The sequence below is a fragment of the Lutra lutra genome, chromosome 2, assembly GCF_902655055.1.
Source record: "Lutra lutra chromosome 2, mLutLut1.2, whole genome shotgun sequence".
Taxonomy (NCBI): domain Eukaryota; kingdom Metazoa; phylum Chordata; class Mammalia; order Carnivora; family Mustelidae; genus Lutra; species Lutra lutra.
Window position 1 is genome coordinate 114,280,297 of NC_062279.1, and position 22,630 is coordinate 114,302,926.

General features: G+C 36.7%; 1 protein-coding gene across 1 annotated transcript in view; it reads right to left on the reverse strand.

Moving 5' to 3' along the window:
- Nucleotides 1-22,630, reverse strand: part of LOC125094280 (bifunctional heparan sulfate N-deacetylase/N-sulfotransferase 4) — a 265,257-nt gene that overhangs the window by 23,948 nt on the left and 218,679 nt on the right. Inside the window, exon 7 of the mRNA XM_047719926.1 lies at nucleotides 16,132-16,314. Within this exon, the coding sequence (XP_047575882.1) occupies nucleotides 16,132-16,314 (183 nt within the window). The remainder of the gene's footprint in view (nucleotides 1-16,131; nucleotides 16,315-22,630) is intronic.

Here is a 22,630-nt window from a genome sequence, read left to right on the forward strand (position 1 = left end):
TTTACAATTCTTTTTTTCCATGTTAAAATGCCTAAATATTAGAGACCAAATATTTCCGATATTTTCCATTTAGAGTATCTTTCTTTGATAAATATTTGTCTAGATAAAACTTGTTAGATAAGTTGCCTTTAATTATGACACTTTTGACCATTTTTCCAAATACAAGTGCTGCAAAATCATAGACTTCTCAAAATTACATTCAGCACAGAATATAAATTTATCTAATTAAAAATAGGAGATCCATCAAGAAATGCTTACCACGGTTGAACTTCTAAATTTCAATTAAAGAATGCCAAATTAAACCCCATAGTTTATTTGAATTCTCATTACTTAATTTGTTTAGTCTCCTCCCTTCTTGCTTTTTTTTTTAAAGATTTTTTTATTTATTTGTCAGAGAGAGAGAGTGAGAGAGAGCAAGCACAGGCAGACAGAATGGCAGGCAGAGGCAGAGGGAGAAGCAGGCTCCCCGCCAAGCAAGGAGCCCGATGTGGGACTCGATCCCAGGACGCTGGGATCATGACCTGAGCCGAAGGCAGCTGCTTAACCAACTGAGCCACCCAGGCGTCCCTTAAGCATTTTTTTTTAAGATGACAAAAAGCACTGAAGGAAGAGAAAAGTATTATTTAAATATATTTTTCTCAAAATAATATTATAATATTTTATCAAAAATAATATTCAAGGGGCACTTGGGTGGCTCAGTGGGTTAAAGCCTCTGGCTTCAGCTCAGGTCACGATCCCAGGGTCCTGGGATCAAGCCCCACATTGGGCTCTCTGCTCAGCAGAGAGCCTGCTTCCTCCTCCCTCTCTGCCTGCCACAATGCCTACTTGTGATCTCTGTCTGTCAAATAAATAAATAAAATCTTTAAAAAATAATATTCAAAACTGCATGTTCTCAGGGTCATTATATAGACTGAAAGGGCCTAGCTCATCTTGACATTCTACAGAACTTAATATTTGTCTACTATACTAATGATATGATGTTAATTGTACCCAAAAGGTAACAAATGCCAAGTATTCTATCTGCCTTGGAAAGACACATGCATTCCAGAGGGTGGAAGAAAAGCCAACAAAGTTTCAGGAGTCTATCACCTTTGGCGATTTTTCAAGGTCCAGTGGTTTGGAGCATACCCAGACATCCCAATCAAAGTAAAGGGTCTGTTTTTGTTCTTTGTGACTTCTATTACTAAGAAAGAAGCCCAGGGCTTGATAGGCCTCTTTGGGTTTAGGAAGCAGCATTTTATTGCACTAGGGAGTACTGCTCAGAGTCATTGACAGAATGGTGCAGAAAATTGCTAGTTTTGGGTGGAACCCAGAACAAGAAAGAGTCCTGCAAGAGATAAGACTGAGGTACAAGCAGCCCTCCCCCTTGGCTCATACATCTGGGCAGACCTATGGTACTCTGGCACCTATGGTATAAAAGGATGCCAAATAGAGTTTTGGTCAAGCCCTAGAGGAGAATCACAAAATACACACCCAAGGTTCTGCAACAGGGTGTGCCACCTGCAGCTGGTCATTCAAACTGGTATCAACTCCTAGTATGCTACAGGACCCGAAAAGAGATAGTGTTTATCATGAATTTTCAAAGCGATTGTGTGGCTGTAAGGAGCCACTATAAGCTGAGTATTGGGTTGTACCCAGTAGCAATTCATTGTAAGATGGGAGTGGTATGTCTGGAATTTATCTCAAGCTGACACAAAGGCTACAAGTAAGCTTATAAATGAGTGGCCCGCACCTTTATGTCACCTATCACTGTTCCACCAATCAGCTCATTCCTAGAGTTTCATGGAAGGCTCTGTATAATCTGTTGATGAAGAGGAAGAAACTCAAGCTTGGTTTGTGGTTAGGTTGGTATCATTTGTTGGCAGAGGTCTAAGGTGGACTGCTGTTGCACTATAGACCCCACTCAGAGAGGTTCCTAAAAACCAGTGGGTAAGGGAAAACTTCCAATTAAAAGATTCCGGGCAACATTCCTGGTCATTACTTTTTTGTGGATGATAATAGGGCAATGTAAAAATATAACAGGTGAATAGGCAGTGGTGAAGTCATTAGCCAAGGTTCTTAAAGGAACATCATGGGAATATTAGGGTTAATACATTCTAGGAAAAAGGCATGTGGATGGACCCATGATAGTAATCAAAAAGTGTGATGAACTTGTACCATACATTAATGTACACCAGAGGATATTCAATGTGGAAGTGCTAAAAAACCAAGAGGACAGAATGACTCAGCCAGTTCTCAAGATTCCCACATGTCGCCTAACCTCTGTCCTTGGCCAACCCATTGCAGAGTAATGCAGTAGCCCCGATAGCAAGATGGAAGCCATTTATGGGCCTCCTTCTCCTAAGTCTGCTCTAGTTATAGCCACTGTTTAATATCTGACTTGTCAGTAACAGAGACCAGTTCTAAATCCCCAAAATATCACTATCTTATCACTTTGTAGAAAATTGATTATATTGGACATTTCCATTTTGAAAAGGGCTGTGATTTATCCTTACTCCCACTCACATATTCAGAGTATGGATCTGCCTTCTCTACTCACATAAGCTGTTTCCTCTTTTCTTTCCTGTTTCACTTTTTCCCTTATAGGTTTTTCTTGAGAGCATCTCCTCAATAAATCACTTGGAACTAAATTTCTTATCTCAGATTTGATCCTAATGCATTTTCCATCCCTAGCTTCCATTGGAACAAGAGTGGAGTGCAATATAAAAAGACCAATAATATATAAAGACAATTGTTTTTACGTGAGAATTTGCTTTGGAAAAAGTTAGGCTATACGTCTTGGGTTTTTCTGTGAATTCATCTGTAGAAACTGTGATGAAATGAGTTAATTACAAGCAATAAGCTTCACATTTTTCATTTATTTTGCATAGTAATTGAAATTTTATTTATTTTTACCAGTGTTTTTATTTTCTGCAATCATTTGATTTAGTATTCAATCTCAAATACTCAATGGTCTAGCTTCAGTTTAACTCTCTAGCCATAATTTTCATTATGACAGAGAAGGGTGAACTACCTAGTCTCCTTCTCTTCCTTCAGTTATAGAATATTCTCTATTTTGCATAGTCTGTAAGTTTCCAGCTAGAGACTATATTTCACTGTCTCTTTTGAATCAAACTTTCTTCTTATGAATCGTTTCAGTCCAAAGGAAAGAAAGCCAAAATGATGTTAAGTATCTTAAGGATAAAGACACTCTCCCTGGATTTCCCCTTTCCTACTGCCTGCTGGCTGTAAAATGGCTACAATTACAGCATGTGCCTTGGACTCAGAGACGTTTAACAGCTACCAATCTGGGGCCCTGGGTGACCATGTAGAAGAGAGCTGTCTAACTCTCCTAAATGGCTTGCCCATTTTTAGACAGTTGTATGAATGAGAAATAGATATCTATTTTATTTAGTCAATTTATTGTTTGGAATGTCATCTTTATGCAATATTGCCTGTACTCTAACTCGATGTGTTTCAAAACACTTGTCTGTGAGAAGGTAAGGAACTTGTGTCAGAATGTGAATTACTGAACTGCTTACTTCAATAAGCATATCTTGCTATAAGAAAAAAAAAATTCCAGGGGCGCCTGGGTGGCTCAGTGGGTTAGGCCGCTGCCTTCGGCTCAGGTCATGATCCCAGGTCCTGGGTTCGAGCCCCGCATCGGGCTTTCTGCTCGGCGGGGAGCCTGCTTCCTCCTCTCTCTCTGCCTGCCTCTCTGCTTACTTGAGATTTCTCTCTGTCAAATAAATAAATAAAATCTTTAAAAAAAAAAAAAAAAAAAAAAAAGAAAAAAAAAATTCCAGCTGAAGCAGCCAGGGTGTTCAGTGATATAGTTGGTTTACATGTTGGCACAAGCTTCCTATCTCATGGAAAATCAACAATAAACAATTCAAGCCCATCCGTGGACCACACTTGGAGTAGCACTGTTCTGAAGTAACAATTCCTAACACCATACACAAAAATTAACAATATGGATTAAGACACTGAATGTGAGCTCTGAAACCACAAAATTCCTAGAAGAAAAGAGATAATAATCTCTTTGGCCTTAGCAATACTTTTCTAGATATGTCCTCTCAGACAAGGGAAACAAAAGCAAAAATAAATCAGTAGGACTACACCAAAAAAAAAAAACAAAAACAAAAAAACTTCTGCACAACAAAGGAGACCATCAACAAAATGAAAAGGCAATCTACTGAATGGGAGAAGATATATGCAAATGAAATATATGGTTATGAATTTATATTCAAAATAGGTAAGGAACTTATACAACTCAACAGCAGAAAAAAAAAATCTGATTAAAAAATGGACAGAGGGTCTGAACAGACAATTTTTCCAAAGAAGATATAGAGGTGGCCAACGGACACATGAAAAAGTACTCAAGATTACTCATCATCAGGGAAATGTAAATCAAGCCACGATATCACCTTAATGTGTCAGAATGACTAGAATCAAAGACAAGAAATAACAAGTGTGGGTGTGGATATGGAGAAAAAAGAACCCTTAGGCACTGTTGGCAGGAATGTAAATTGGTTCAGCCACTGTGGAAAACAGTATAGAAGGTCCTCAAAAAAGTAAGAATAGAAATACTGTGTGATCCAATAACTTCACCACTGGGTATTTACCCAAAGAAAACAAAAACACTGATTTGAAAAGATATATGCACTTCTATGTTTATTGCAGCCTTGTTTACAATAGCCAGGATATTGGAAGTAACCTAAGTGTCCCTCGATAGATGAACAGGTAGAGAATATGTGGCATATACATACAATGGAATATTACTCAGCCATAAGAAAGAATGAGATCTTGACATTTGTGACAACATGAATAGACCAAGAGGATATTGTGCTAAGTGAAGTGAGACAGACAAGTACTGTATGATTTTGCTTATATGTGGAATCTAAAAAATAAAATGAACAAACAAACAAAAAAACAGAAACAGACCCATAAATACAGAGAACCAACAGATGGTTGCCGGAGGGGAGAGCACTGGCTTAGTGGGAAAAATGTGTGAAGGGGAGTAGGAAGTAGAGTCTTGAAGGGCTGGAATGACTAAATCACAGGAATGAAAGAGTCAGCATAAGGAATATAGTCAATGGTATTGTAACAGAGTATGACAGTAGCTACCCTTATGGTGAGCTTAGCATAATGTATAGACTTGTGGACTCACTATGCTGTATACCTGAAATTAATGTAACATTGTGTCAACTGTACTTCAATTAAAAAGATAAAAAAATTGCCAAAACCAACCAAATGTTTCAGTTATACTATATTCACTTTTATAGATATATTCATGTCTGCACCTGATTCTTCGAAGTTCATTTGAACAATTTATCTTTCTGTGGAATGCTCTTATTTCGTTTACCAATCGAATCAAAATTTCACCAGTTATTCTTCTGTCAGCTAATATGTCCCATAAAGTTTCCCTATCTATTTTTGATGGGTAGCACAGCCCAGTTGTTAAGGTGTGAGCTCAGGAGGGAGACTGCCTATGTCTTATGGAATTTTCTGAAATTCTCTGGGCCTCAGTTTCCTTATCTAGAAAATAATGATTGATGGTATCTACCTCATACGGTTATGGAGAGTATTAAAGGAGTTAATATATTTTAAATGATTTAATTTTTCTCTATAAAAGAGAGTGATTATTATGTGATCCCATGTTAGCCTTATTTTTCTTTTTCTTTGTTCAGATTATTAATCAGTTGAAGCAAAAGGAAGAAGTTACCGTTGCTGATGAACTGGTGTATGATAGCTATCCTTCCTGAGAGCAGGCTTCCTGGTCTACTGTCAGAACTTTAGAACCTGGGGCGCCTGGGTGGTTCATTGAGTTAAAGCCTCTGCCTTCAGCTCAGGTCATGATCCCAGAGTCTTGGGATCAAGCCCTGCATGGGGCTCTCTGCTCAGCAGGGAGCCTGCTTCCCTCTCTCTCTCTGCCTGCCACTCTCTGCCTACTTGTGATCTCTGTTTGTCAAATTAAAAAAAAAAAAAAAAAAAAGAACTTTAGAACCTAAGGTGGCTGCCCCTTTTCAGAACAAATTCACAGTTTGGTGACTGGATTTCTGGAGCATATGACTTATTTGATAGGGAAACAGCTTGATGTTTCTTCAGACAAACTTGAGAATATAGATTGCCCTACCAGACCCAAAGACCCCTATATAATCCCAACTCAATTTATTTTTGAATATGCTTGCTGTCTGGCTCCTGCAACTAATCCAATTTATTGTTTTAGCACTTGTCATCACTCAGGTCTCTGCTGAAATATCACCCCATGCAAGAGGCCTTCCCTGCTGACCAGAACCAAAGCACTTCCTCCCACTCCTGTCTTTCTGTGATAGCTTCTGGTTATATTTTCTTCGTGGTATTTCAGTACCTGAAATGATTCTATTCGGGTATGTGTTTATAACAATTTTATATTATATATCGGTATATAATATAATACATTTATACTTCTTTCTCAACTAGAATGTAAGTTCTCTGAAGAGACGATCTCTGTTTATCTAATCTAATCTATGAGAGGTGCTTGATAAATATGGGCTGAATGACTGAAAAACTGACTTGAAACAGGTGCAGTAAACCTTTAGTAATAGGCATAGACAGATTTTGATATATGTTTGAAAATTAACATAATGTGAACTGTGTAGACATTTTATTTTTCAAAACTCGCACAAAAATAGAATGTTTGCAGTCTCCACTGATGTTTTTCATGGTGGCCCCAGGAGCTAGTTTTTGCTATTTCCTTAAGTCATCACTTTATATCCTAAGCATTATTTTCCTCATATTATTTAACTGCTTCATTTGTAAAGAACTTTATGTTTCAACTGTATTTTATGTATTAAACAATAGAAAGGCAGTTTCCATGACCTACACTTATCAAGTTTCCCCACACATATCTCAGTTAAGAGCCAATCTCAGATTAGGTACTCAATTCATTTGCTCAAATGGTTTCTTTATGTTTCACAAAAGTAGATGAGCAAACTGATCAATTATTCAGTGCCACTGCTCGGTGTCTTTTGTGAGATCTTTCTGGTTCTCTATGCTCAAGTAGGCCACTTATTTTCTTTATTGCAGTACATATGTCTTCGCCATTCAAACTTCTGCACGCAAAACCCGTGAAATAAAACATTCACAGAAATGGGCAAATGCAATATAAGACTTGAAAAGAGTTTTCTTTAACATACAGAACATGGATAAACAGGCCCTGTTCTGGTAGATAAAGACACTAGTTATTTCTAGTTGTGCTCTCCCAAGAAATTATACTGATAGACGTAAACTCTCAAATAAAATTACCTGGATGCTGTTACAACACTTGCTGCTCCAAATGCTTTTATTGCCAACAATTCAACTTACGCTACTTCGGCTTTTCCTGTATGTATTTTACAGTTGGGTGGCATGTGTATACCTTAATCCAGCAGATTGCCTGTCTTTGTAACTGCATTCCTTCTATGTTATGCTATTTTAAAGACTTTCCAGATGCCCGGTATTTCTTCTTCCATCTCTTTTCCGGAATGTTTCCCCTTGTGTCTCATCATCATGACTTTATTAACAGGATGTTTGCATTTCCTGTTTTATACTTTGAAAATATTTGTTTAGATTTTTCCTACTCTGACTTTTCTTATATTGTCTGAGTATTTGAATAACAGCTAACATAATATCTGGCCTTTATTGATCACCTTTTATATTCCAGGCACTTGCTTGGCATAGACTATTTCTAATCCTCAAAGCAACCTGGCAAGAAAGATATCATTATCCCTTCTTTACACCTGAGGAGGCTGAGATGCAAGGTATTTTATTTAGGTCTTGCTGAAGGTCACACAGCAAGTTAGTTTCAAATTTGGAATCCAAAACCTGGGTTGTCTCTGCAGCTAAATATCGTGTGTGTGTGCACATGCGCGCATGTGTGTGTGTGTGTGTGTGTGTGAGAGAGAGAGAGAGAGAGTGAGAGAGGGCAAGAGAGTGTCTGGCAGTGATTACGAAGGTCAAAGGGTCTTTCCAAGAAAAAAGCATTTGCTTGTACTTTCATACTTTCTTCCATTGCTATTATGTTAATTTCAAAAGTCAGAAAATTACAAAGCAATTATTTCCCTTTTCATTGTCTAATCTGATTGTTCCCTGAATATCTGAAACGGCTATAAACAGTAATTTACTGTTTTAAGTATCTAGCACTGTAGATACATTGAAACTTTAAAAAACTTCAGTTAAAATTGCTTTAAGCAGCTCATGGTTACAGTACCAGTTTAGTAAAAATGCATGTAACTCAGCTCTCACACAGGTAAAGGGGATGCAGGTGGTTTTGTACATGGAATACATGATGAGGTGAGGCTGATTTAATTTTAAAAAGGCATAAGAAAGGTGGAGAGAAAATTCCCTGAGGTGATGGACCAGACTTAGAAAGGGGAGTAAATTCTGATGAAAATCCAGATCTTTCTTCTCCGATTAAGTAAAATTTTCGAATTCATAGTCAAGCTAAAAATACATATTTTTTTAAAAAGTCACATTACCTTTGGAACACTGAAAAGACATGAAATAAAATAAAATGAAAAAAAAAAACAAAATAGAAAAAAAATCACATGACGTACCTTGCCCCGAAGTTCATGTTTTTATAGAATATATGAAAATTACTTTTGTTCTCATTAGATCTAGTTATTCTCACATATGTAGCCTTTTCTCTACTAAAAATCTGCTTTGCTCATTGCTTCTCCACATCCTTCACTGACAAGAACACCGTGGAATTATCAGTTAGATTGATTATTCCCTTTCAAGTCATGTGCCTATTGCTGATAACTGGGAAATATCTAGACTTTAATAGCTGAAACCTTAAAAACACCCAGTGCTCATGGTAGGATTATTTTGTTAATTATGAACGTTTCGGTGGGGCGCCTGGGTGGCTCAGTGGGTTAAGCCGCTGCCTTCGGCTCAGGTCATGATCCCAGGGTCCTGGGATCGAGCCCCGAATCGGGCTGTCTGCACAGCAGGGAGCCTGCTTCCCTTCCTCTCTCTCTGCCTGCCTCTCTGCCTACTTGTGATCTCTCTGTCAAATAAATAAATAAAATCTTTAAAAAAAAAATTATGAACGTTTCGGAGGTTATTGGTTTCCTCTTCATTTCCTCCCTGCTTGTCTTCTGCTGTTCAGACCTCACTGTTTAAACGAAAATGCTATGAAATTGTATGTGTTTTTCTTTTAACTTTGTACTTCTTCCTCCCTATCTGGTTGTGTTGTTTCCAAAGTTCTTCTGTTTACTGAGTTTTGCCATGTACATGTCTTTAAAACAAAATCCTTTTCCAATCTGTTTTACACAGGCGGGTGACTTTCAATTTTTTGTCTCTCAATGTCATTTAAGCCTAATACAACCCACACACACTGATGAGGAATTTTAAGAGGCTGTGGGTATTTATTCTCAGTGTTTCAAAAAGCAATTCCTTTTGGAGAAACTCTGAGACACACATGATCTTCCCAAAGCTTGAATCCACCCTGTATTGGTGTATAAAACCCAGCTAGTCCATCCACTCCTCAGAAAACCCTTTCCTTTCTGAGTGCACTGATTTGTAATGAATGTTCTCTCCACAGAGCTCCTGTAGCACTTAATAGTCTGATTCATTCTCAAACTTCCCTCCTAAAGTGGTCTGAATACAGAGAAGCATAAATGCCCACTTCTGAGGGTGGGAGTGGGCCGAAAAGGGCATGTGGTTCTGTGTGGGTCTGGGGTAACAGCTCCATGAAAGCAGCTGTAAGCACAAAGACCTTCTGATTTACCCTAAGCGTCTATGCACTTGTCACCATATTATACCCATGCTGATTTAAATAAATTGATACTGTTGACATTTTCCCATGAAATATTCTCATAGTAAAATTGACCCCAGGAGATGATAGGTTTACTCGGAAGCTCTGGGTACATTCAAACAGATGACTGCACATTCCTGCAGACAGTACCTTATATTATTATTTATGGTTTATGAATATCCTGTCAGAGAATATAGATAGCCAACTCAATTAAGGAAAACTGTATTTTAAAATTCTCATTAATAAGTTGGTCTAATAGAGTGTATTCACTCACAGTACAACATGTAAGTTATCAGACATATCTGCAGGGCACACACACACACACACACACACACACTTCAGGGTTTTTTTGTTGTTGTTGTGATATTTGGATTAGTTCTGCAAAATCCATGTTTTTTGATGATTTTGATTCAGAAAGGATGGAAGTATATATAACCTCTTATTTTATTTTATTTTATTTTATTTATTTTATGGCACTATCTGGAAGTAGTTTTCCTATTACTAAAGTTATATGAAAGTTATTTGTGTGGGGAATTTGAAACTTGACAAGATCATACTCACAACAAATTGACAGGAAAGGGAAAAATCCATGACTTAATGTCACCATTTCTGCATGTCAGAATGTCTGACAGCCTTGTATAACCAAATGGGGAAGTGCTTCAGTGTAAATTAAAAAATTAGGGACACCCGGGTGGCTTAGTAAGTTAAGCATCTGCCTTAGAGTCAGGTCATGATCCCAGGGTCCTGGAATTGAGCCCTGCGTGTCCTCTCGGACTCCCTGCTCAGGGGAAGTCTGCTTCTCCCTCTCCCTCTGCTCCAACCCCCATGTCCATGCTCTCTCTCTCTCTCTCTCAATGGATTTAAAAAAAATCTTAAAAAAAATTAAAATCATGAGGAATTACCTACATATTTGGGAAGCATTCCTGCCAGGTTTAAACACTAGTCTGAATTAGGAAGATAAATGTAACAAATACACAAATTCAAACTATAATTAGGAAAAAATAGGTAAGATGATAATGATGTTTAGGCCTCTATTGCACCATCTATGAAGTGATGAGAAACTATTCTGGCTATTTCACTGGACGGGCTAAAAGATGAATAAATGGAAATGAAAAATATGAAATTATCTAGAACTCTTTTTTTCCCGGCTGTGGGTAATGACTTGCAGGTCAGTTTTCCTTTCACCTCAGTGTCTCATGCACAAACAATTTCTACCCCACTTCTTTAAAGATCTCACTTTTTCCCTAACCATGAAGCTACTCAGGGTTTCTCTCTCTCATGGCTGGATTATTGTCCTAACTTCAGTGCCTCCCTGTTCTTACTTGTCTTGCAAAAAGCTTCTGGTATAATCTTTTTTTTTTTTTTTTAAAGATTTTACTTATTTATTTGACAGACAGAGATCACAAGTAGGCAGAGAGTTAAGCAGAGAGAGAGGGGGAGGTAGGCTCCCCGCTGAGCAGAGAGCCCGGTGTGGGACTTGATCCCAGGATCCTGGGATCATGACCTGAGCCGAAGGCAGAGGCTGTAAGCCACTGAGCCACCCAGGCACCCCTGGTATAATATTTATTGGCCAACTTTTTTTTTTTTTAAGTACTTTAATCTCATCCTCAGAACCTACACATAGTAACTCCTTGTTGCCTATCAAATCCAGATGACTCTGGTAGCTTTCAAAGGTTTCCCAGCTGCCTTCTATTTGCTTTTCAAGGTTAATTCCCATTGGATCCCTACTTTCTCTAAGAAACAAGTGTGCCATTTTGACTGTTCTCTGTGCACATGCACACACCTCTGTTTTGCTTATTCATTCATGAGATTTTAATGATGGCGGCTACGGTACTATGCTAGATTCTGGGTTACAAACATATATAAACATAGTCTTACCCCTTAAGGTTTGCATGAACTGGTGTATGACAGGCATAAATGTCTATAAGACCATATGGCAAGTGCAATGATAGAGTCATAAATAAGGTAGAGAGTGGAAAGGAGAGGAATAAATATGAAAACGAATTCATAATGTCATTTTGTTCACACAGCCAGGAGCTACTATGGTTTATAAGTTCTCTGAAAGCAAAGACCTTTCTATTATATGGGTACTTCAAAAGTATAGGTCAAATAACTTCACACTGAATACACCACCAGATTCTTCTCCAGTAACCAGGTATGCCTAAAATCTCCTCCAACAGAGAGAGCCGATGATAGAAGTAGATTTATTTTTCTAAATGTGAAGCTACCATCTTGGTGTGGTTGGAACTATGCTGGAGTAGGAATAAGAAGACATGAGCTTTACCCCTGACTTGTCCCTAGTCGTCCAAGTGCCTTAGAACAAGATATTTCACCTCACTTGGTGTCACTTGTGTCTTCTCTAAAATGAATAGGTTGAGCTAGATGTCCATAACTTCTCCTGCTCTTACAATCTATAATTCTCTGTGTCAGAAGTCATTTTTTCCCTTCAATAGGCATATAATAATAGAATCTAGAGTGTGTATGTTGCTGGACCTTGTGATTTGTTTATGTCACAGATGTTCACATCTCATCATTTCTAAGCTGGAGTTGGATGATTTCACAGCTAGAGTCAACAACAAAGGTGCTAACCTCCTAAGGCTAGCACCCTGTGATTTTCTCTCCTACTTCTTTAATCCTGGAGATACTAGCATGGAGAGAGAGACACTGCAGCTCTTTGAGCATTCCCTTGGTCACACGGGCAAGCAGGAATCTACATCACGCTTGGCATGTTTGTTGATAGTGGGAGTCTGGAGTGACTGAGGGAAGATTGAGGCTGAGCTAACCTGACAGCTTGAGAGCTTAAAAGCATCGATTAGTGAATGTGCAAGAATCTGACCTTCTAAATGCCTCTATGTTGTGGTTTTGGTTTCTATAATGAGAATTAAAAAAAAAGAAAGAAAAAAGAAAAAAAAAAGGAAATCCTATTCTTTCATGCTTCATCATAATTATTGTCCCAAAACAAAAGGGGTATGAGTTAACAGGAACCCGTGAGAATACTTTCAAGAATCTTACACACCCAGGACTACACTGAGGAGGATAAACTCGAGGGATAGAGTTCCATGTGTGTCTTCAGCATGTATTTTCACATTTAGCAGCTTTGAAAGAATCCGCTTCCAGTGAAGGGATCACAGACACATTCTGGGTTGTTCTTACCATGCTGTCCATTGATAGATACTCATATTGCACTTTTTAATTAGGTGGCAAAGCAGTTTCACATATATGGTAGTTGGTGCTAATGAAAATTTCCATAAAGAACCAAAGGAAACTAAATAGATGTGAAGATCATCATTATTCACGTTGTATTTTTATTTGTAGTAATAAAAAAGTGTAAATTAAAAACCTAGAGAAAAATAACAGTTGACTTATTTTTAAAAAGTGAAATACAATAAATAAGAAGGCATGTTTAGAAATACAAAAAATACCTGAATTTTGAGAATGTATGACAATGACAGACATATAATACTAATCTATCCTAACCCTGTAGGCCTGGGATGAGTGGGCTACAAAACATTTAATTAGTGCTGGTTATGCTTATATTTTTTTGTAAAATTAAATTCATATTGTTTAAAGAACATGATGATAATGCTTACAGCTGCTCTGTTTATCATTATAAATATGAATATGGAAAGAAGAGATAACCGCCAGGGAAAGGGACTCTGACAGTATTATGCACTTTATCTCTACTTAACCATTGGCAGTCTCCTGGACGTGGTTTATCACTGGCGAAGTTTATCAGATTTGCTTCAATAAGTCAACTGTTCTCAAAATCTCACGTACCTGAATAATTCCCTCTTGAACTTAACTGCTCTTCTGCTTTCCATTTCTTGTTTTCTTTTTTAAACATACTTCAGAATATATGACACTTCAGTTAATAAGAAATGCTTGCAACTTTATTTTTCAGTCAAAAGAAACCATACAATTCACTTGATAAAATGGGATTCTTTTAGTAAATATTTACTCTTCAATGTTACTTCAGTACATTTATAATAAACTGTTTTGATAATATATATTAAAATTGCTAAACATACAAATGACAACAGCAATAACAAAAATTTGTGAACTCTCTGAAGCCTTTTCTGATTAATTCTATCCTTTATTAAGAACAATCTAGGAGAGCGCCTGGGTGGTTCAGTTGGTTAAGCCACTGCCTTCAGCTCAGGTCATGATCCCGGAGTTCTGGGATCGATTACTGAATCGGGCTCCCAGCTCTGCAGAGAGTCTGCTTCTCCCTCTGACCTTCTCCCCTCTTATATTCTCTCTCACTCTCTCTCTCTCTCAAATAAATAAATAAAATCTTAAAAAAAAGAACAATCTAGGAATTTACCTCTCTGAATCTATTCAAAATTAATTGCAGCACTTACAAATATTTTGTATATATTCATGTTCCTATGTCTTCAAAATGATATAGTTTTCTAAGAAATAGTTCTATTTTCTGTTTGCAATTTTCGTTCATACCCCCAATCAACTAACACAGTATTTCAAATTCAACAAAAATTCAATCAGTATTTAGAATCATCAAACTGACCAATCATATTGGAGCTAGTGGTTTTTTTTTTTTTCTTTTTAAGAGGGAGACAAGAAAGGAAGGCCAAAGGAAGGAGGAGAGAGAATCTTAAGTAGGCTCCATGCCCAGCGCAGAGCCTGACATGGGACTCAGTCTCACAATCCTGAGATCATGACCTGAGCTGAAATCAAGAGTTGGATGCTTAACTGACTGAGGGGCTCAGGCGCCCCAGAGCTGGTGTATCTTTGATTATATTTATTCCATACCAAAAGGAATAGTATCACTGATATTGAACCAATCAATAAATACAATTCTTAATTTAAAAAATCTCACACAATAGTAAGAGATACAAATCTTTCATCTAAAAAAAAAATCTGCCTCTAAAGGAAAAAGATTAAGGCTTGGGGCTATTGACTCATTTTTTAAAATATGTTAGCTGTTTGCCAGCTTTGTTAAGCTGGCTACTTTTTATTGTTACCATACCATGAATTAGAGATATCTCATAAATAAACATGTGTGAGAAAGAACTGATTTACTATCAGTAATTTATCAATTTTATAAGTGTGTGAGCACTTTTGAATAATGCTATTTATGCTTTGCCTTTATGAAATCCAGCAGCTACGTGGTATGACTATATACAGCATAATAATTATGTCTTTATCTATTTATCTGTCTAACTTATATACCAGATATATAGATGGGCAAGCAACTTATTAGAAGGGTGAAAAAATTAGAATGTGTAGTTCAACATAAACACAAATGGCGAAGAGTTCCTGAATAAATCATCAGAATAAGTATGACTTACTGTAGCAGCCAGTCTTAAAGCACATTCTGAAATACATACTAGTGAATCAGAATAACCAGGAAACTCTTCACCGACTTTGAGAGAAAACACTGTGTTTTATTCTTTGTGTTCTCTAGAGCAAATAGCCTTGCCTTCCACATAGTTGATGCTCAATAAACATGTGTTGGATGAATTCCTGACTGTATAGACACAAAGTCTATGCATGTAACGTGAATTATGGGATAAAGAGAAACACATAGCCTTGTGGAGAAAGAGAGAGGATGGTAAACAGTCTGTTTCACAGTGATTTCTCAGTAATGACGATGCTACTCCTCTACCAGCCGCTTAGCAGGGCACTATGTGATCTGCTCTCTGCAGCCGGCTTATTGATTGTGCGGGTCAATGTAATGTAATGCCTAAAGAACCAAGAAAGTGGGAGGTAACATTTTCCTAGATAACTGTGAAGAAGCACATAGTTTACATTTTTATACACGGAGGCTGAGTGGCTCCCATGTGAAGTTGAATTATCTGCAAAAGCAATCCTAAAACTGACAATTTTTCTTTTACTGGTAGATCTAGTCTGAGTGAAAGATGAATTAGATTTAAAAGAAATAGAAAGACATATTAAAGACTGAATCTGTATAAGCATGTGGTAAAAACTTCTTTTCCCTTTTTATTTATACTATCTGTGTTTATACATATGTATCAGGATTTACTTGTAGGGTCTGAGATTAAGACTGCTGTTGGTTTCTATGTCCCTAGATACTCAGTGCCTAACCATTTTATGGTCAGTTAGTGCTCACACTAGATGAGAGTCAAAATCATTAACACTGAGAAGACATTGACAATAAAACAGCATCCTCAAAGCAAAAATTCTAAACCAACCAAACCAAACAACAAAACCCCAGAAAAGCAAAAAAATACACTTAACCCATAAAACAAAAAATGTTATTGAAAAGGATGAAACTATGGAATAAAAAAAGAAGTTTGGGTTAAATGTCAGTTTTAATGCCTCCAGAGAATTCCTAATACAAGTTAGGCACTAGTTTCCTTCCTTCCACTGCAGGAGAGAATGTTTAGTGTTACCTGCCAGAGAGGGTCTTTCTGCTCAGGGAAGAGCTCAAAGTACTTGTGCGCTAGTTGCACGGGAGGCAGAGTTTGCAATTTCAGGTTGGTCCAGCTCTGCACGAAGTTGGCCAAGTTCACAAAGGTATATAACCCTAGGCGGTCATTCCCATAGTTCGACAAATGGGTCATGAAAATGCTGATCTGAAAGATAAATAAAAATGACCATAAAATATAACATATTTAAGTTCAAAAGTGGCATAAAAGCTCTAGGCAGGACTTCACCTAACCTTGGAATTTTATGAGAAGTACAATTATCATTTTAGGTGATGTTATGAACTGAATTGTGTTCCTTCCAAATGTCTGTGTTGAAACCATAACGTCCAATATGACTTTTCAAAGACTAGGCTTATAGGAAAGTAATCATGGTTAAACAAGGTCATAAGGCAGGACCCTAGTCTTGATATGTCGTTTTTTTTTTTTTTAAGATTTATTTTATTTATTTGATAGAGAGAGCATAAGAAGAGGGAGCAGCAGAGGGAGAGGGAGAGGCAGACTCCAGGTGCAGCAGGGAGCCCCACAGGGGGCTGGATCTCAGGACCCTGGGTTCATGACCTGAGCCACTGAGTCATCCTGATAGGTTTTGAGCCCTTATAAGAGGAAGAAATACCTGCACTCACGTTCTTTCTCTCTCTCCCCCTCTCCCCTGCTCCCTTCCTCTCTCCTCCTTTCTCTACCTCACTTCCCCTCTCTCTTTCTCCTACCTTCCTGTCTCTCTCCCCCCACCCCTGTCTCTCTCTGCATTCTTCCCTCTCCCCTTCTACCCCCATTTCCCTCCCTCCCTCGGTCACAGCCAGAAAGATGCTGTCTATAAACCAGAAAGAGAGGTCTCACCAGAAGCTGAATTTTCTGGCACCTCAGTCATGAACTTCTAGCATCCAAAACTGAGAAAATAAATGTCTGTTGTTTAAATCACCCAGTATGTGGTATCTTCTTATGACAGTTTGCACAGATTAACAGAAGTGGAAAGCCACACATAATCACTCTTAGATTCACTCTTAAAATGGAAATTGGAATTGGGTTTTTCTTTTCCCCCTCACCGCTCATTAAAAGTATAGTGTTAATTTCCATATCAGTTTTTCCCTATTGTAGAGTCAACATCATCAAACCCAATAACCTAATAACTTCTAGGCTATTGAAAAACCAGAATTAAGCTAATTCTAAAATAAAACAATTGTTCCAGATCTTTACTGATTTAGATATGTATATACATTGAATTAGAATTACACTCAAATTGGAATTAGACTCAAAGGTCTAATGAAGAATTTTTACTTCAATAAAAAAATTGTTAGTGTTTGCATGGAAACTGATTTCATGGAAGCTTTTAGCCAAAAGCTCTTCCATACTTATTAATCCTTTTGCAATATTTCCTGTCTATATATTAACTCTAAAGATATCACAGCATTTTGGTATTGTGTTTTTATAGATCAGAGACTAAGCAAAAGTAAAATCTAGATTGATTGCTCTGGAAAGAGCAATGAAAAATTTGAATATGATTACTGATATAATCTATATATAATCAATCCATCAGGGATCGCAGTTGGAATTTTACAATATTAAATGAAGGAGAATTTGTATATTTTTAATCTAAATTACAAAGATTACATGTAGAGATGACTAATGCAAGCCATAAAAAGGGAATTAATAATTTTCTACAATACACATTATTTGTACTTGTTCTTCAATCTCATTATATTTGCATGTATCTCAAAATTCATTTTATTATTTAAAACTATAAATATTTCAGAGAAATTAACAGATAATTAAATACTTTATTAACTTCATTAGATAAGTAACAGTAATAGAATGTTAGAAATTATAACATTAAAACAAATATAATGTAACATTAACCAGAAAATAATATCCACAAGTCAGTATATAGAAAGTGAAGTGTAACATGGCTAATGTTTTTATGGATGCTAACTGACTCTTTTTTAAGGGCTTATGTTTCTTGGTGTGCTTATTTGGGTTGTTTGAACTATTGTGGAAATAAAAATGGGTTTGCAGTAACCATTCCAATATCATGTTGTTGCAACCTCATTAGAATGCTAGCCATACAATAAAGGTTGTACACTGCAGAACTATTGTGCCCAAGACCTAACATGACATTAGATGATGGTAAATGTCCAAAGAGGATACCTTTTGTGTTAAATTAACAATAATAAAGCATTAGCCTGTTTCAGAATTAAAACAAACAAACAGACAATACTTTGGCAAAGTATTGCTGGAGTAAGTTATAAGTTAAGGATATCAGGTTCATTGAATGCCCTTTTTATTTTGGAAAAAAAAATCTCTTTTCATGTGTTATATTAGACTGCTAAAAAAAATTATCTGAGGAAAGCCTATTAAAATGATTAGAGATACTCCTCACCATTTTGAAGGTAGGAAGGAGAATGGGAGAGTTGGGCCCATTGTCCATCATATGGTATTACATAGAGTAATACCATAAAATAATTACAAAAATAATACCATAATAATAATAATAATAAAGTATATGGTGCTTACTATGTACAAGGCATGGATCTAAGCCCTTTTTATATACAAAAAGATCAAATATTTTAACAGATAATTCTTATGAGGTAGGTAAAGTTATTGTCCCTTTTTACAGATAAAGAGACTGAGGCATAGTTAAGTATCTTGTTCAAGTCCCACATCTAGTCAATAGAAGAGCAGAATTTAAAACCTAGATCATTTGATTCCCAAATACATGATATACCCAATACCTTCATCCAAACAGTTTGTTAATACATAGAGTTTGGTATCCATAATTTTTTTTTCCTTCTGCCTTTTTTGAAACAAAGAGCAAAGACATCTGTCTATAGAAAAAAGTGGAAAGTCTATGTAAGAAGTTTCTTGGTAACTTAAAGTTTTTTCTTCTTTTAAATTGGAATGATGGAAGATAAATTATTTTTGGAATCTCACATGAAAATTTTTAAAAATGATGAATTATAGTATTTGAAAGAATATTACTGATTGCCTGCAGATTTATCTTTGAAGGCAGTATCACTCCTATCATATTTACAATTCATTTTTTCTCTGTGGAGTGTATTCAAAGCTTTTTATTCTAAAGTTCAGAAAAGAGAAAGGCTATTTTAAAGAAGATTCTTTACATAGCTTGTTTAGATAGAAATTTAAATTAAATTCCCCAAATGTTTGTTGATACAATGTTCTTACTTGAGACTCATGTGGAATCATTTCAACAGGCTCGGGGTATCTATGTCTGTCAATAATTTTTACATTGGCCAACTTCCCTCTCTCTAAGTGCCTCCTGCCCCCTGAAAAGGAAGTGTCCTCTTGGCAGGACTTAATTACGGAGTTTCTAGAACATAACATAGTATCAGTAGTTGATGACAATATAATTGCAATTGTTGTCATGAGAACTTCTTTATAATCACCACAAAATAATATACATTTGATCCCAGTAAGTATGCATTTATCTCATGTCACTACTGTAATTAAGAAATAAGACAGTATAAGTAGTGTGCTTCAGGATAATTACAGTTTCTCAGGACTGAAATTATTATGAAAAGCCATGCTGTCAGCTGAATGCCTGAAGAAATATAATAATGTCCTCGAAATCTACCACCTGCCCTCTAGCGTTATTATTTTAAGACGGTACTTTAAGGCACCTGTGAGTGTCTAAAATATGACAAAATCATAAATAAAAATACTACTTGGAGAGTACTGTAAAGATTATTTTTATATCATGAGCAGATGTATATTATCATTTTATTAGGGTATTAACATAATGCCTTAAAAAGATTTTTGTCCCAGATTAGTTTTATATCATTTATCTGAAATTTCCTTAGGAGAACAAGCCTTGGTTTACGAAATGGAAGTATCAAACTAAATACAGGGCAAATGAAAAATCTGTCTCGAGAGGGAAGCAGAGTCCGAAGATGTTGTGTGGTTCTAAGCTGTGACGTGCTTCTGTATTTAAATGTCCCTTTGCTGAGAACAGAAGGAGTGTCCTGGCTGTGCTCGTCGCGGTCACTGTCGCGCAGGGCAGCCTGTTTACCTGCCTTACTTGTTGGAAACAAATTAGTGCTGGTACATGGTCAATTGACTGCACTTTAAGAAGAAAAATTCTGCAAGCGCAGCTTAACTGTGCATATCTGACTTGCTAAAAGCACCTATTGTGCAGACAGAACATTTTAGTTTTAGCATCGCTGGACAAATGACTTGTTTAAAGAAACAAAACATATTCGGAGAGTGTAGGGAGAATATGATACATGAAGAATAGGTATAGTTTGAAGCATAAAGAAAGGAAGTCAAAGAATGTGGAACGTGAAATAGTAGCAAATTAATTTTTCACAGGCTTGTGATAAATTGCTACTATTTTTAACATGACTGTGCATGTCCCTCTGCTTATCCTGTCCTTTTATCTATTTATTTTGAGTGTTATTTTCTTACTTACACAGTAAGAACACTCTTGCTCAACACTCCACAAAACATCATCTGGAAAAGGTATGACTGTGCGCCACTGGTGCAAATGGTTAGAGAAGCAGCTCATTGTGCTTCACAATGTTGCAGCCCAGAGGTGTACATTGATTCAGACAAGCAGAAATCTCTCTCTCATGCTGCAAAGACAGGCAGGGACACCATGTTCAATGAATGAGCTTGAGAATAAGCTCTCAAGCACTTACATCTGTAGGCTGACTGTGGCAGGCCTCTCCGAGAGTCTCTGAGGCCTGGGAGACTTGGCTTCTGTCATCAAGTGGCCTCTGGGCTGCCTCTCCATTGCTTTCCACATTTCTGCCTACATCCCTCCCTCAACTCATGATGGTCTTAACTCCCTTATGACCACCATGAAATAAGTCTACTATCTTCTTTTCGTCTGGTGTAAAACTGAACACCAGACTTGAAGGCACTCTCATCGTCTAATTATTCATTGGAAACATCAAACAGATTTTTCAATGCCAGACGCAATAGGCTCCCACCGAATCTGAGAAGATCACTACCTGTGAAATAAATCCACTTCATGATGTAACTATAGTCCAAGGAAAAGGGAGGCTTTAGATACAGAAATATATCAAACTTGATAATAAGGACTTGGAGAAAAATAATTCAACTCTATGGATAATCCTTAAACATGGGCAAAAGGACTGTCATAGTGACAAATGGGAAAATATATAATATGTGGGCAAGTGGCTATCCTCCTGAGTGTTTAGTTACAAATTACATAACTTGTAATACTCTGGTTTCTCTTCAGATCGTATAAATCTTTCGCCTTTTACAAATTACATAACTTGTTGTTTTGTATAGCATTTTACTTTGCATCTGATCAAGTCACTAACATACAAAATAACGGAGAAAGAAAAAAGAGAAAAATAAAATAAAAAAACAAAGGTCTAATTTTTATTCATAAAATGAAGACCCTTTTCTAACTTGAGTGAAAATATTTTCAGATTTCCTTGCTTTTCCTACTTGTATGACAAACAGAATGTCACGGTAAATTGTATGGTTGTTAATATCCATAGCCAGAATATTGAACACAGTATCTTAAATTAGAATTTCAAATAATTTTGCAGAGCATATATTTTTACGTGAAGTGGACATTAAGTATTTGGTTATTAGGTCTGTGCCTTATAGTAGTACCTTTGAAGAGCAAATCATTTACAGAGTAGTCAGATATATGTTCATCAGAAAAAATACATTACCCTAACAAATTAAGAAAGAAACAGTAGCTTCACAGAATAAGAGATACACACTTCTTTAAGGCAGCTTGCCCTGTGTCGTGCCACAGCACAGTACTTTTCAAGAGAAGCACTCAATATTAGCAGTTAGTTTCCATCTTTGCTTTTGTGGTCCTGCTGGTGTGCCCCTTTTCAGAATGATTCCATTGTGTTTAAAAATATGCCCATTAGCTTGTTAAATTATTGATTAGGCTTTTAGTTCTCATAAAATATGAAGATAGATGGAATATAGGGGAAGACATCCCTGACTGCCCATCTGATGGGCTTTGGCATTCTACTCATATTTTTTCTATAAAGAGCAATTTGTGTCTTTATTTTATTTTGGATACAGGCTGGAACCATATAGGAGATATTCAGTGCCAGGTTTAAGTGTTAGACATTACCAATTTGAATGTCAATGTATATTTAGATCTAAACACACATGACCAAAAAAAAAAAAGCCACTCACATGTATGATATAATGCTTGTACAATACTTATAGGCACCCTAAGTAATACCTTTTATGTCCTGGGCAACTAATAGTTTGGTAAATGTTTACATCTATGTTTTCAGATATTTACTTGAACCTAGTATTTATTTGAACCTAATATATTATTCTGTCACTCAATCTAAAAGACCAGCATTAGCTTGGAATTCATCATTGAGATATACCACTTTATTTTTAAAAAATGTAATACAGAGACACCTGGGTGGCTCAGTCAGTTAAGCATCTGCCTTCTGCTCTGGTCATGATCCCAGGGTCCTGGGATTAAGTCCCACATCAG